The sequence below is a fragment of the Gigantopelta aegis genome, chromosome 8, assembly GCF_016097555.1.
Source record: "Gigantopelta aegis isolate Gae_Host chromosome 8, Gae_host_genome, whole genome shotgun sequence".
NCBI lineage: Eukaryota > Metazoa > Mollusca > Gastropoda > Neomphalida > Peltospiridae > Gigantopelta > Gigantopelta aegis.
The window spans coordinates 61,153,302-61,166,412 of NC_054706.1; the positions used below are offsets into that span (position 1 = coordinate 61,153,302).

The window sequence follows — 13,111 nt, forward strand, 5'->3', positions numbered from 1 at the left end:
ATTTCATTAAATGGTTTGAAGAACAACTTATGCCTTCTCTACCAGAACCTTCTGTTATCGTCATGGATAACGCAAGCTACCACAACAAATTAACTGAGATTACACGATGTCCTGCACTAAACGCTAAGAACGGAAGAAATTCAGTCGTGGCTACGAAACAAAAATATACCTTTTGAGAGTAACATGACAAAGCCAGTTCTTTATGAACTTGTGAAAAGTAACAAATGTGCAAAGCAATTTGTTACTGATGATATTGCTGAACGCCATGGGTTAAGACTGCCGCCAAGACATTCTGAACTCAATCCGATAGAACTGATCTGGAGTCAAGTCAAAGGGCACATAGCTCGTCATAATGATGGTAAAATTACCACGGTGCGGAGAGAACTTGCACATGCATTGAACTCTGTCACACCTACACACTTCTCTGACGCAGTTAAACATGTAATAAAGATCGAAGAAGATTTTAGAAAACAAAATAGTTTTATAAGAAATAAAATACCACCTGTGATATTCCCACTTAACGAAGATAGTGATGAAGAAATGAGTTCGTCGACTGATTAAGTTATTTCTCCATACCCATCAGGAGTATTACTTTAATGTATGCATGAACTCTTTAACACCAAAAACAATTTATTTCCATATCATTCACTATCAAACAACCTAACAACCTATAAACTAATCGACTAGAAATGCATATAGACTATACATACATCCGAGAGAAATGTTTATTTAACGACACACTCAACGCATTTGATATACGTTTATGTGGCGTCAGTCAAAATGGTTAAGGAGCATTATGACAGTGAGAAAGAAACTCGCTACCGCCACATGGGCCACTGTTTCCGATAAGCAATTTTGATAAGCAATAAGGGACGTTTTATATGCACCATCCCATAGACAGGATAGCACATACCACAGCCTTTATACATCAGTTGTGGTGCACAGGCTGGAACTAGACACAACCCAATGGGTCCACCATGTGGGATCAATCAGTCGACCTACCATGAGCGAACGCTTTACCTCTGAGCTACGTCCCGCTCCATATACAAAAGAAGCCTTAAGTGGGGTTTGGGTTTGTTTTCATGTAAATGCAAAGAAAACAAATATCGAATAGGAAATAAACGTAACATTTGCAAAAAACTTTGGGTCTAAATAATTGAACAGGATAATAGTTACAGATCCATCTTGCAAATGTGGGTATCATTATGAGAGCAGCTTCCATTACTTCTTTCAATATAATCTTTATACCCAGCAAAGACAACATCTATTTGACGCTTTACGTACATTTGTACCAATAAATCTCCAGTTAGTACTAAACGGTAGAACCACACGCAAATATCTCATTATGTTCAAAAATACATTAAACAAACAGAAAGATTCAATAAATCAAATATGGTTTAATAAATTATTAAATAAATAAATTATGAAATTATAAATGATAAAAGTATATCAAATTTGCGGAACCTATCGACTATCCCACGTCAAAGATAAACTACTTTAATTTTCCCTCTTTTTTTCTTCTTTTTTTTTTAGCACTTTATTCACACTACAAATCTATTTTGCTTGATATTCTATGTATTAACTTTGTTCTAAATATTTACTATAGCCTTTCTTCCGGTTTCACTTTATCTGCACTGTTAATTTGTCTTGCTTGATGTTTTATGTATTTACTTTGTTTCAAATATTTATAGTAATAGTAGACGCCAATAATGTTATAATATTTGTAATTAGGAGAAGGCCTCGTAAGTTGAATGACTTGTGCCCAATCCTTTTGTATATTATATGCAATAAAATATGTTTCAAACAAACAAACCCCCGAAAGACCGTGGTATGTACGGTCCTGTCCTTGCTAAAGTGCATATTATAATAGATTCCCTGCTGAATTTCGGTAATGGCAGCCAGTTTCAGTCATTAACTACGGTTTTGATTACGGAAATGATTCTGCAGTTCGCATTCATCTTTTACAAAGCCAATGGGAGAGGTCTTGATATGGGCCATTGCCTTAAATTTTGACCAACCCCCAAATCGCTATTTTTCTGAGCGGTAATACGTATCGTTTAAACCATAAATTGTGTTAACTTTATACATGTATTTAATACCTAATAGCTGCAGAGTAAAATGTGCTGGGATATAAGACAGTGTTTGATAAATGTTTGAAAAAGTCACTAGCCATCATATCTAAGCTTTGGCTAGTGCCCTATGTATTATAGCAATGTATTTGATGATTTTCACTAGCCCAGACAAAACATTCACTAGCCAGGACCGATGGGTTGTGGATTTGTCGAACCCTCGATAATAATAATAATAATAGTAATAGTAGTAGTAGTAGTAGTAGTAGTAGTAGTAGTAGTAGTAGTAGTAGTAGTAGTAGTAGTAGTAGTAGTAGTAGTAGTAGTAGTAGTAGTAGTAGTAATAGTAATAATAATAATAATATATGTAGGAAACAGAAAAAAGCAAGAAAGAAACAAAGTAAGAAAGAAAGAAAGAAAGAAAGAAAGAAAGAAAAGGAAAGAAATTAAAAAAAAAAGAAAAGAAATATCACTCAAACCATTACAATGTCAAGGGGAATAATTTTGACTTGTTTCAAAAAACAAAAATACAGAACTAGTTATCTCCCTTCAATTTTTTATTTTTTTATATTTTTTTATTTAAGGCAAAGAAAGACGAATAAAAAAACATACTGAAAAAAACAACAACAGATGCCATTTATTATTTTGTACGAACCTACGGTTCAAGGTCTGATAAACTAATGATATATTTTGGTTGTATTTCCGTGCCATGTGTATATTTGAGTTTTTCTTCTCTTCCTGCTAGCTATATGCGGCTTCCTGGGGTTTTGCGTCATAATTCATCAGATTAGGAAATATACACGTAATACTCCGCCAAGGTGTTAAGTCTATCTGCGTTCGCAACGCTAACAGATCTCTAGAGGCTCCAGTGGACCAAATCAATTCCTATTGCCGATAATGTTAAAGTTTACTAATAAAACTGATGTAAGCAGCGTATCAACACACCCAGGCAGAACACCAAAAACAAGTGTGGCACCTCACATCTAATCTACCTGCTAAACATTGTGTGTGTATAGGGGTTGGGGTGGGGTGGGGGGTGGGTAGGGGGGCACATACCATTTAAGAGATTTAATTAATATTTTTATTAACAATCGTAATGTTTGCTGATAATCGCAGATCCATTTTCGGGGGTATCCTGCTCTAGTTTCAACCTCTGGTACATACTGCATAACAATTGCAGAACAAATAAACGTGTATTTTCGGGGGTATCCTGCTCTAGTTTCAACCTCTGGTACATACTGCATAACAACTGCAAAACAAATAAACGTGTATTTTCGGGGGTATCCTGCTCTAGTTTCAACCTCTGGTACATACTGCATAACAACTGCACAACAAATAAACGTGTATTTATTTATTGCCAATGGACAATAGTATTGGCACAGATATTCAATGTCACATATTACTATAAATCATAGCCGCAGCTGTTTTTACTCCGTAAATATTAATACGGAAGTTTCTTCTTTGGTACCATGCAACCTGAAGCTGAAAAAAAAATCAGTCCGTAGTTATGTCCCCTTGTTATGTCCACTTGGTCTCAGAACAGTGTGGTTCCAACCATTATGGTATTATGGTTGGTCGTGGTGGTGGTCGTGCGCCGACCATATGTTACCGATAAATCAACCTCCACTGAGAGAATTCGAACCACTTACCCTCATTATGAGAGTCCAGCGGTCTACCAACTCGGCTAATGAGGGAATTCCTTATTTGCTGGGGGCGAGACGTAGCCCAGTGGTAAAGCGTTCGCTTGGGACCGATCCCCATCGGTGGGCCCATTGGGCTATTTCTCGCTCCAGCCAATGCACCACGACTGGTATATCAAAGGCCGTGGTATGTGATATCCTGTCTGTGGGATGGTGTATATAAAAGATCCATTACTGCTAATCGAAAAAAGTAGCCCATGAAGTGGCGACAGTGGGTTTCCTCCCTCAATATCTGTGTGGTCCTTAACCATATGTCCCACGCCATATAACCGTAAATAAAATGTGTTGAGTGCGTCGTTAAATAAAACATTTCCTTCGTTATTTGCTGAGTTGGTAGTGCACTTGATTCTTGTACCGAGAGTCAGTTATATTTGGAGCTGATGTTGGGACTGGATGTGTTCTTAACGCACAAATACAGTTATAATCCAGTCAGGATCCGTGGTTGGAATCCCGTCAATGGAGGTTCATTTATCTATTACTCATAATATCGATCATACAGGATGATGGTGTTTTAGGTCTAATATCAGGACGATTTTATTTCGATGTATCTGTCTCTTTATCCAGGGTTCGAGACGTAGCACAGTGGTAAAGCGCTCGCTTGATGCACGGTCGGTGTAGGATCGATCCCCGTCGATGGGTCCATTTGACTACTTCTCGTTCTAGACAGTGCCCCATGTGGTATGTGCTATCATGTATGTAGTGCATTTAAAAGATCCCTTGCTACTGATGGAAAAAAATGTAACGGCTTTCCTCTCTATCACTACATGTAATAATTACCAAATGTCTGACATCCAGTGTGTTCTAGTGGTGTCGTTAAACAAATGTACCCATCGGCGGGGATCGATCCCAGACCGACCGCACATCAGGCGAGCGCTTTAACACCAGGTTACGTCCTGCTACTCCAGCTGTCGAATGGCGCACGTAAAAGATCCGTTATTGATAATAAAAAAACCCAAAAACCTTAGCATGGTAGCAGCTGGATCCTATCTATGTGATTTTTAATGTATTATAGTACATGTCCTAAATCAAATAACTGGAAATAAAAATGTGTTGACTGGTCGTTAAATAAACCATTTCTTCGTTCTTTCTTTCGTGCCCATGGTGGATGTGCCCGAACCGTCAGTCAGTACGGACACGTTAATAGTTTCCCCTTCCATTTCGACCCATGCCCCACACCCCAACCCCACTCCACATTTACTTTCTTTGTGCTTTTTCTTTCTTTTTCTTTAAATCATTAGCTTTCTTTTTTCATTCCAAAGGGGCGGGATGTAGCCCAGTGGTAGCGGTGTCGGCTAGGATTAATCTCCGTAGGTGGGCTCACTGGGCTATGTCTCGTTCCAGCCATTGCAAATGATTTAACAAAGGCCGTGGTATGAAAAGAGTAGCGTGGTGGCAGCGGGTTTCCCCCTCTAATCTGTGGGAGCGGGACGTAGCCCAGTGGTAAAGAGCTCGCTTTGGGATCGATCCCAGTCGGTGGGCTATTTCTCGGTCCAGCCATTGCACCACGACTGGCATATCAAAGGCCGTGATGTGTGCTATCTTGTCTGTAGGATAGTTCATATAAAATATCCCTTGCTACTAATGGAAAAAATGTAGCGGGTTTCCTCTCTTAAACTATATGTCAAAATTACTAAATATTTGACGTCCAGCAGCCGATGATTAATAAACCAATGTGTTCTAGTGGTGTCGTTAAACAAAAACAAACTTGTTTTACTTATCTGTGTGAGCTTTTGCGATATAAGCGTACTAACGATGTGTTGAATGAATGAATGAATGTTTAAAAACAACCCATGACAAAAATACACATCGACAATCAAACAAATAAAACTAAATATATGAATGATTAAAATGTGCGCTTTAATCCAGTGTTGCTTCTTCAATTTGAAGACTCAACTACAATTGTATGTTCGTAGTTTCAAACCAACCTGAATGTCCAGTAAAGAAAGAAAAGACATCAGAAGGATAAAATTTATTATTATAAATTTTTCTTTTTAGTTGTAAATATGCACACATTAAACACGATGGTTTGAATGGAAAATTAATCTTTTGTACAAAATAGATTCCATTCATTTACAATGTAGTCAGTAGCTGAAATTAACAGACAATGGCACAGTTTGAGCGATCATTTGTCCATTTCACACACAGACATTAAATTACATTATCCTAGCATATAGGCCTACTATACGTTTACACCGTGTAACAAACATGGGTAACAATTATCAAGGATGGGAGGTAAAAACAATGAAAGAATTTACGTGAAGAATTTTGAATCTTAGTTAAAATTTGTCAGTCGTTTTAAAAAAAAAAAAAATCAACTAATTAGTTTTGTACAAATTGTGTTGTGTATGCATGTGCGACTATATATTATGTGTTTAATATAATATAATCTGGGTGAATATATATATATATATATATATATATATATATATATATATATATATATATATATATATATATATATATTCAAAATAATTATCGGAATAAATACTAAAATCAACCATTTATGACTCTAAACGTAGTACAGATGACATTGGGAGTGTGGACACTTGGGCAATTCATGGAAAAGAAATCAGTTGTGGATATCAGAAGTATTCGATCCAGCGTAAAAAAAATCCGGGCGAATTTATCAATTATATTTGCCTTATTCATTCCTCGCACTATCTTCGTGTAAACCTTTTTTATATTTTAAAAAATGTATTCTTTTCACAAAACTTCAACATATATACAAACTGTGTGGTGATTGCTAACATTGAAATGAATAGCAAGGTTCAGATAAAAGATTCTAAAATGTTAACCGCTGAAAACAAAATTAAATAAAAAAGAAAAAAGAAAGAGACAGAAAGAAAAGACTGATTCTATATTAGTGGCAGCTGCAACGAAATCGTATTCGTACTTTATCTCACGTATAACATTAATGACATATTTTCATCCTCGGGGTAAAAAATAGTGCAGCATCATAGTTTGTAAGTTGGTGTGCAGCAGTAGCGATTTTCAACACATCATCAGTTTATAGAATTTTGTGAACGACAGAAGAGAACTGTTTTAAGAATTCACAGCCAAAACAATAAAGTTAGTGGGATTATATACAAATGTTAAATTTTTTTTTAAAAATTAAAACACACGTGTGCACCAAACGCTGCTCGTGCAATTAGTGCGCATGTGTAGTGATAATAGACATGACGCGGACGAATCACAGGAAAGACAAAACATAAAAACAAAATGGACATTGTTATCATCGACGAAACATAACACTATATGACGTCATAGGACGATGACATCATAATGGAAAAAGACACAGAGAGAGAGGGAGAGAAAGGACTCCAGGAAGAAAAAAAACAAAAACAAAATGGCAGGATTTGAAGTGTGCACAGGTCTGGCTTGTCGAGTTTCTTTAACAACAGAGAGTCTTAAATAACAGAACTGGTCCTTCAGTTAACAAACTCAGAGGCAGACTGCACCAGGCGCGAATGATTGAGGCAAAGAAGACTGGAACCCATCGTTGAAAACACGCTCATGATGTCATCAGATTTTTGAACTCTGCAAAGAGATGAATACTTAGTTCATAGCTTCCCTAAAAATACACCCCAGCACGAAAAATACATCGACTATTTGGGTATCAAACAATAGTAAAAGCAAAATACAGCCACCAACACACCACGTGCTGAATTGAATTCTTTATTTCTCTTGAGCTTTACGGCTCACCGGCGCAACATACATAGAATATGATATATAAGAAAGCTGCACAATTTTAACATTACATTATAGTGCAGAAGAACATGGACATATTTAAAATAGCATACATAAATATGCAAATACAAAACATGTGTTAAACACATTGTTTTATCGTACCAATAAAGTGGATCTTAGTTTATAACATTCAGAGAGGTATTTAGTTCTTTAATATTCTGTACATTTAATAATGTTATTAATTTATAGGTAGATGGCTTCTTCCAATAATACATTTTAATTTATTTTCTTTTGATGTGGTCATAAGTAGGACATTCTAATAAAAGAATGATAGTCGTCTTCAACTTTGTTTAAATTACAATATAAGCAAATTCGTTATTGAGTGTCTATGTATAATAGTGATCATCTTTATTCCGTAGGCCTATTATAATATCCATTTGTTACGTCAGTGCTAATGAGTGACATCCGAAAATTATTTTGAGCGTATAAATATGTGTAGAATATTATAAAGAATATCAAAATTCAGTACAATTTCAATCCCGATACATATCTCATGTACAAAATTCAAACTGCAATAGAACCTCCACGAGTACAAAATACTGGAGTCGAGTACTTAAGGGTCAAACTCGACCCGGACCTGAGAACCCGACGTTTACACTAGATAATCAGAGACTAAGGAATAAAGTAAACTAGCAACTTAATTCCAGCGCTAAACATGGGTTCCAAATCATGCCATTGTATTGCATTCCACATATTTCTAATTTTCTTCTCCCTCCATGTCTCATAACCCTATAAATATAACTGGAGCAAATATATGGCAAAATGACGTAAACAAATATAATTAAATGAGAGTGATCTTCCTTGCCCGTGCCCGAGTACTCCAGTACTAGTGGAGACCCTAAACTGCGAAGATATGTTTCCACTTTATTTCCCGTTTAATTGTTCAAAATGTTTCCAAACTTAATGTTAGCGACATTTATTCGCATTATTATCAATTTATTGTCCAAATTTTTCTTTAAGAACATGTATCTTATGTGTATCCTATCGTTTTAGCAATAAAAAGTATGGGTCGAATTTACGCAGCCTGATTTTCTTAGACGCAAATGTTTTTAAGCATTGTATCACGTCATCTTCATAAATCAAGGCTAATATTCGTTCCTCGTATTCAGCCTTGATACATGTAGTCAAGATTACTGATATCCACTACTAGCGCCCTCTAATGGAAGAAAATTTGTAACACCGATTATGTCCCTTACACGATGACATCGCTGACCAATCACATCATCGGTAACATGTAACAATCTTGAAAGCAATATCAAACAAAAATTAACCGCCGAAACCTTTTTTTAACATATCGTGACAAACACGACACGTTTCCACGGACGCTGACGCTGCCATCTTTGTTTACAATAACAAGGGAATCTATAAGGAGCGTTGCGATTCGTTGCAATCAGATCTCATCGCATCCAATGAAATTTAAGCATTTTGTGGCACGATTTCTTGATGACATGTATCAAGGCTGAATACGAGGAACGAATATTAGCCTTGATTTATGAAGATGGTATGACGTCAACAGGCTTTGTAAATTCGGCACTATGTTTTGATGTTATCAGTTTATTTTACTCTTACCATTTTTTAAACATTTTCTTTCTTTTCTTTTCTTTTTAACGTTTTGGTTCAGAGATAGCGCAATACTTTTATGATGTTTATTTATATTCAAATGGTTTATTTTCAGGCCAGTCGATTCCGTCATTTGATCCCACATCAAAACCCAGATATCACATACTGACGTCACAAAAACACATGTGGTGAACATAGAACGTTTCAGAAAGTACCCTGCATACTGCACAGTTATTGTACGTCACTCCAACCCATGCATTATGATTGCGACCGATGACGTCACACATACATTAAATTACGTCATTATTATTATTATTATTATTATTATTAATATTATTATTTATGATCATTATCATCCATGTTGCAATACTGCTAAGAATACTAAAAGTATGTCAGCTAGAAAATCGTTTTACAGCAACATTAATACTGCAAAAATCAAACGTGAAACAACATAGCATAAACGGCCGAGTCCTTACGATATGTAAACAAAGGCTTAAGGGTGTAATATACCAAATAAAATCCCATAGGCTACCATGTTAATGTTTGTGTTTGAAAACATTATATGCAATATATCAATCAAACTGTGACCCATAAACACCAGTACTATAACCCCTACCTCAAAGCATTAACTGAAGAAAATGGTACCTTTCATGGCTCATTTTCGGTATAACCAGATGTTTTTACAACACCCCTAGTTTCGCACAAAATTTGAGTACTTGATTTTTACAGGTACTCCGTACATGGTTTAAGAACAAAGGTTACTTGACACAGTGGTACAAGATGAAATAAAATTGCATACATTTTTGGACAAGATGAAACTAATTGTTTTGTACAACAAACACTCACATTTATCATTAATGGCAGGACTTGTGGTATTAACTGCTCTATCAAAAGTTAGGTGGGCCTCGAACTTTGACCCAGCCGAATGTTATTTGGTTTAGTACTACATTAACAAGACGCGCTCATGAATCACTGTCACGTGAGCAACGACAAAATGGTTGTGACCCCCACTTCAGATATCTCGACCCCCTCAAATATTCTTTAGGCTAAATAGTCTTGTTTAGAATATCTGTGTGTTTTGATCGTGCGGTAGCTCATAGTTTTACATCGAAATGCACAGTGAAACCTGTCTATAGCGGGCATCAAATGGAGTATCAAAATTGGTCCTTTAAGACAGGCGACTGCTTACTACTATATTAGATCATTTGGGACAAGCCTCTGAAAATTGCGACAACAGATTCGTTCATACGTCATTGCGCAAGTCTTGATTTGCGTAACGCATTTTTTGTTCGCGCAAAAATTTAGAACATCATTTACATGGTGATAGCTGGTTACGCAAAACGAAATTAGGTACCTGAATTTGTTTTGGGGTAACCCATAAATCGTACGCACGATTTTTCAATTCTAAGAGGTCTGTGGTAGAATAAAATGTAGCGGCCGGTGGTTACTTAATATACAGTTGATCGCTAGAGAAGGTTACGAAATCAAAAAGATATAATCCAATTCGATATACTGCAATCGTTGGAAAATTTATATTCTAAGAAGAAGAAGAAGTTGGTTTTGTTTAACGACACCACTAGAGCACATTGATTTATTAATCTTCAGCTATTGCATGTCAAACATTTGGTCATTTTGACATATAGTCTCAGAGAGGAAACCCGCTACATTTTTTTCCATTAGTAGCAAGGGATCTTTTATATGCACCATCCCACAGACAGGATAGCACATATGACAGCCTTTGATATACCAGTTATGGTGCACTGGCTGGAATGTAAAATAGCCCAATGGGCCCACCGACAGAGATCGATCCCAAACCAACTGCGCATCAAGTGAGCGCTTTACCACTGGGCAACGTCCCACCCCTAATATTCTAAGAAGAAGAAGAAAGGAATGACAGGCGTCGGGAGCGGCGGTATGAGGGGTGTGGGGCAGGGACAGGTGTTGCTCCCAAATCTAAATATTAGACATCCTCCACCAGTTAAAAAGTGAATATTGATATGTATATGCACCCCCTCCCCTCCATAGTCATTGACATCTTCCGATACCTATGTGAATAGGTCTCTTTTATATATATATATATATATATATATATATATATACCGACCTTCATAGTCTACGGTGCCGCTGCCGTCTGTGTCGGTCTCCATGATCATGTCCTCGATCTCCTCGTCGGTGAGGTCGTCGCCGAGACTGCGGAGGATCCACTTGAGGTCGTCCACCCCGATGACGCCCTTGCTGTTCTTGTCGAGCACACGGAACGCCTCCCTCAACTCTCGCTCGTCCTCGTCCTCGCGCAACTTCCGCTCGAAGATAGGTTTAAACTGCTCCCACGTGATGCACCCAGTGGCTACGAAAAGAAAACAAAAGATCGGCTTAAAGTAACAGAGCCTAAGACATATTAGATTATCCATTTCTGTACAGCCATAGTGTTTCATATTTTAAAAAACGCATGTGTATCTCAGAAGTAACTGTTATGGAATCGAGTTCTAGTCTATTTTTAAGGATATTTACCCGTTTCAACGTCACAGACTCTTGTTTCAGTCTGATGTAACTTTATCCAAATGTCTTACACGTCTGTACATTAAAGTGACATACCCTAGCTTTTAAACACTAAGGCATATTGTTTTTTCTATTACAGCCCTTTTTGGTAACTGAAATCATACTTTATTGTTTAGATTATACATTTCCGTACATTCGAAGCGTTTTTGGTCATCCTGGTGTTTTTAATATCACAAAATGCATTTCTCATATTTTTAAAAACGGACGTGTGTCTGAGAAGTAACAGTTATGGAGTCGAGTTTTAGTCTATTTTTAGAGGGCATTTCTCCATTTCAAAGTCACAGACTCATGTTTCACTCAATTGTAACTTTATCCAAATGTGTTACAGGTTTGTAGATTAACTAAACTTAGTGTTAATTTTCATGAGCTGAAACTATGGTCTGCGACTTTAAACTGATACCACGTGATGTACCTAGTGGCTGCGTAATAAAAGAAAGAGATAGGTTTAAACTGATCACACGTGATACACCCGGTGGCTGCGCAATAAAAAGAGAAGATGATTTAAACTGTCCCCACGTGATGCACTCAGAGACTGCGCAATAAAAACAGACGATCGGTTTAAACTGATCCCACGTGATGCACCAAGTGTTCCCTTATTTGTTTGTCTCAGTATATATGTATCTCACCTTCCTCATCCGCTTCGTCAGCCCATTCTTTGAGTTTTCCATCTTCTACTTGAAGACCTAAACCTTTGAAAACTGAAGCTAACTCCTTTGTTGACACCTCGCCGTTACCTTTCTTGTCAAAAAGAATGAACGTTGTGTGGGCGTCTACAAAGAAAGAAATATTCTCAACAACAAAAGAAATGCATTTTTAAACATGTTTTTATTGTTTAGTTATGTGTGTAAGGTTTGCGTGTGTGTGTGTGTGTATGTGTGTGTCTGCGTATGTGTGGTTTTGTGTGCATTGGTGCATGCGTGTGTGTGTGTGTGTGTGTGTGTGTGTGTGTGTGTGTGTGTTTATTTAAGGCTACTTAGGTCCTGGCGATAGAATACTATTTTAGACATTCTCAAAGCATTTTGAGTAGGTTATCTACCAAATGAATTTTGCCAAATCTATGGCAGTGTCGGGTTAATCCTGTCTTCAATCATTTGTAATGCTAGGGTCAGACTGTCAACTGTTATGACTGACTGCCAACTCGACGGTTGCGTTATAATTTTCCTCGCTCCCAACTTGCGACGGTTGCGCTCAGATTAACAACTAATCAGTCGAAGAAGTTGTAGCCTATACGACAAGAATCGAGTTGTAAGAGCGTTCAGACTAGCAAATGAACAGTCGTGAGTTGGTCAACTCTGTCGTGACAGTTGGTAGTCTGAGCCTAGCTGTAGGCCAGTGTGTAAGAGCATAAACCTCTGTTTATCTTAGAATATGGTTTGTTACTGAAACTTGAAAAAACAAAAACAGAACTCTGAATGGCATCCGGAGCGTAGGTAGGGAGTCGGGTGGTTCGGACACACACACACACACACACACACA

The 13,111-nt window shown here is 37.2% G+C and overlaps 1 protein-coding gene across 1 annotated transcript in view; it reads right to left on the reverse strand.

Moving 5' to 3' along the window:
- Window positions 1-5,726: 5,726 nt before the first annotated feature.
- The window catches only part of LOC121379197 (troponin C-like), a 35,212-nt gene continuing 27,827 nt past the window's right edge, over window positions 5,727-13,111 (reverse strand). Inside the window, exons 3-5 of the mRNA XM_041507696.1 lie at window positions 12,262-12,405; window positions 11,181-11,423; window positions 5,727-7,306 (exon numbers count right to left, since the gene is read on the reverse strand). Coding sequence (XP_041363630.1) covers window positions 7,281-7,306; window positions 11,181-11,423; window positions 12,262-12,405 — 413 coding nt within the window. The 3' untranslated portion in view covers window positions 5,727-7,280. The remainder of the gene's footprint in view (window positions 7,307-11,180; window positions 11,424-12,261; window positions 12,406-13,111) is intronic.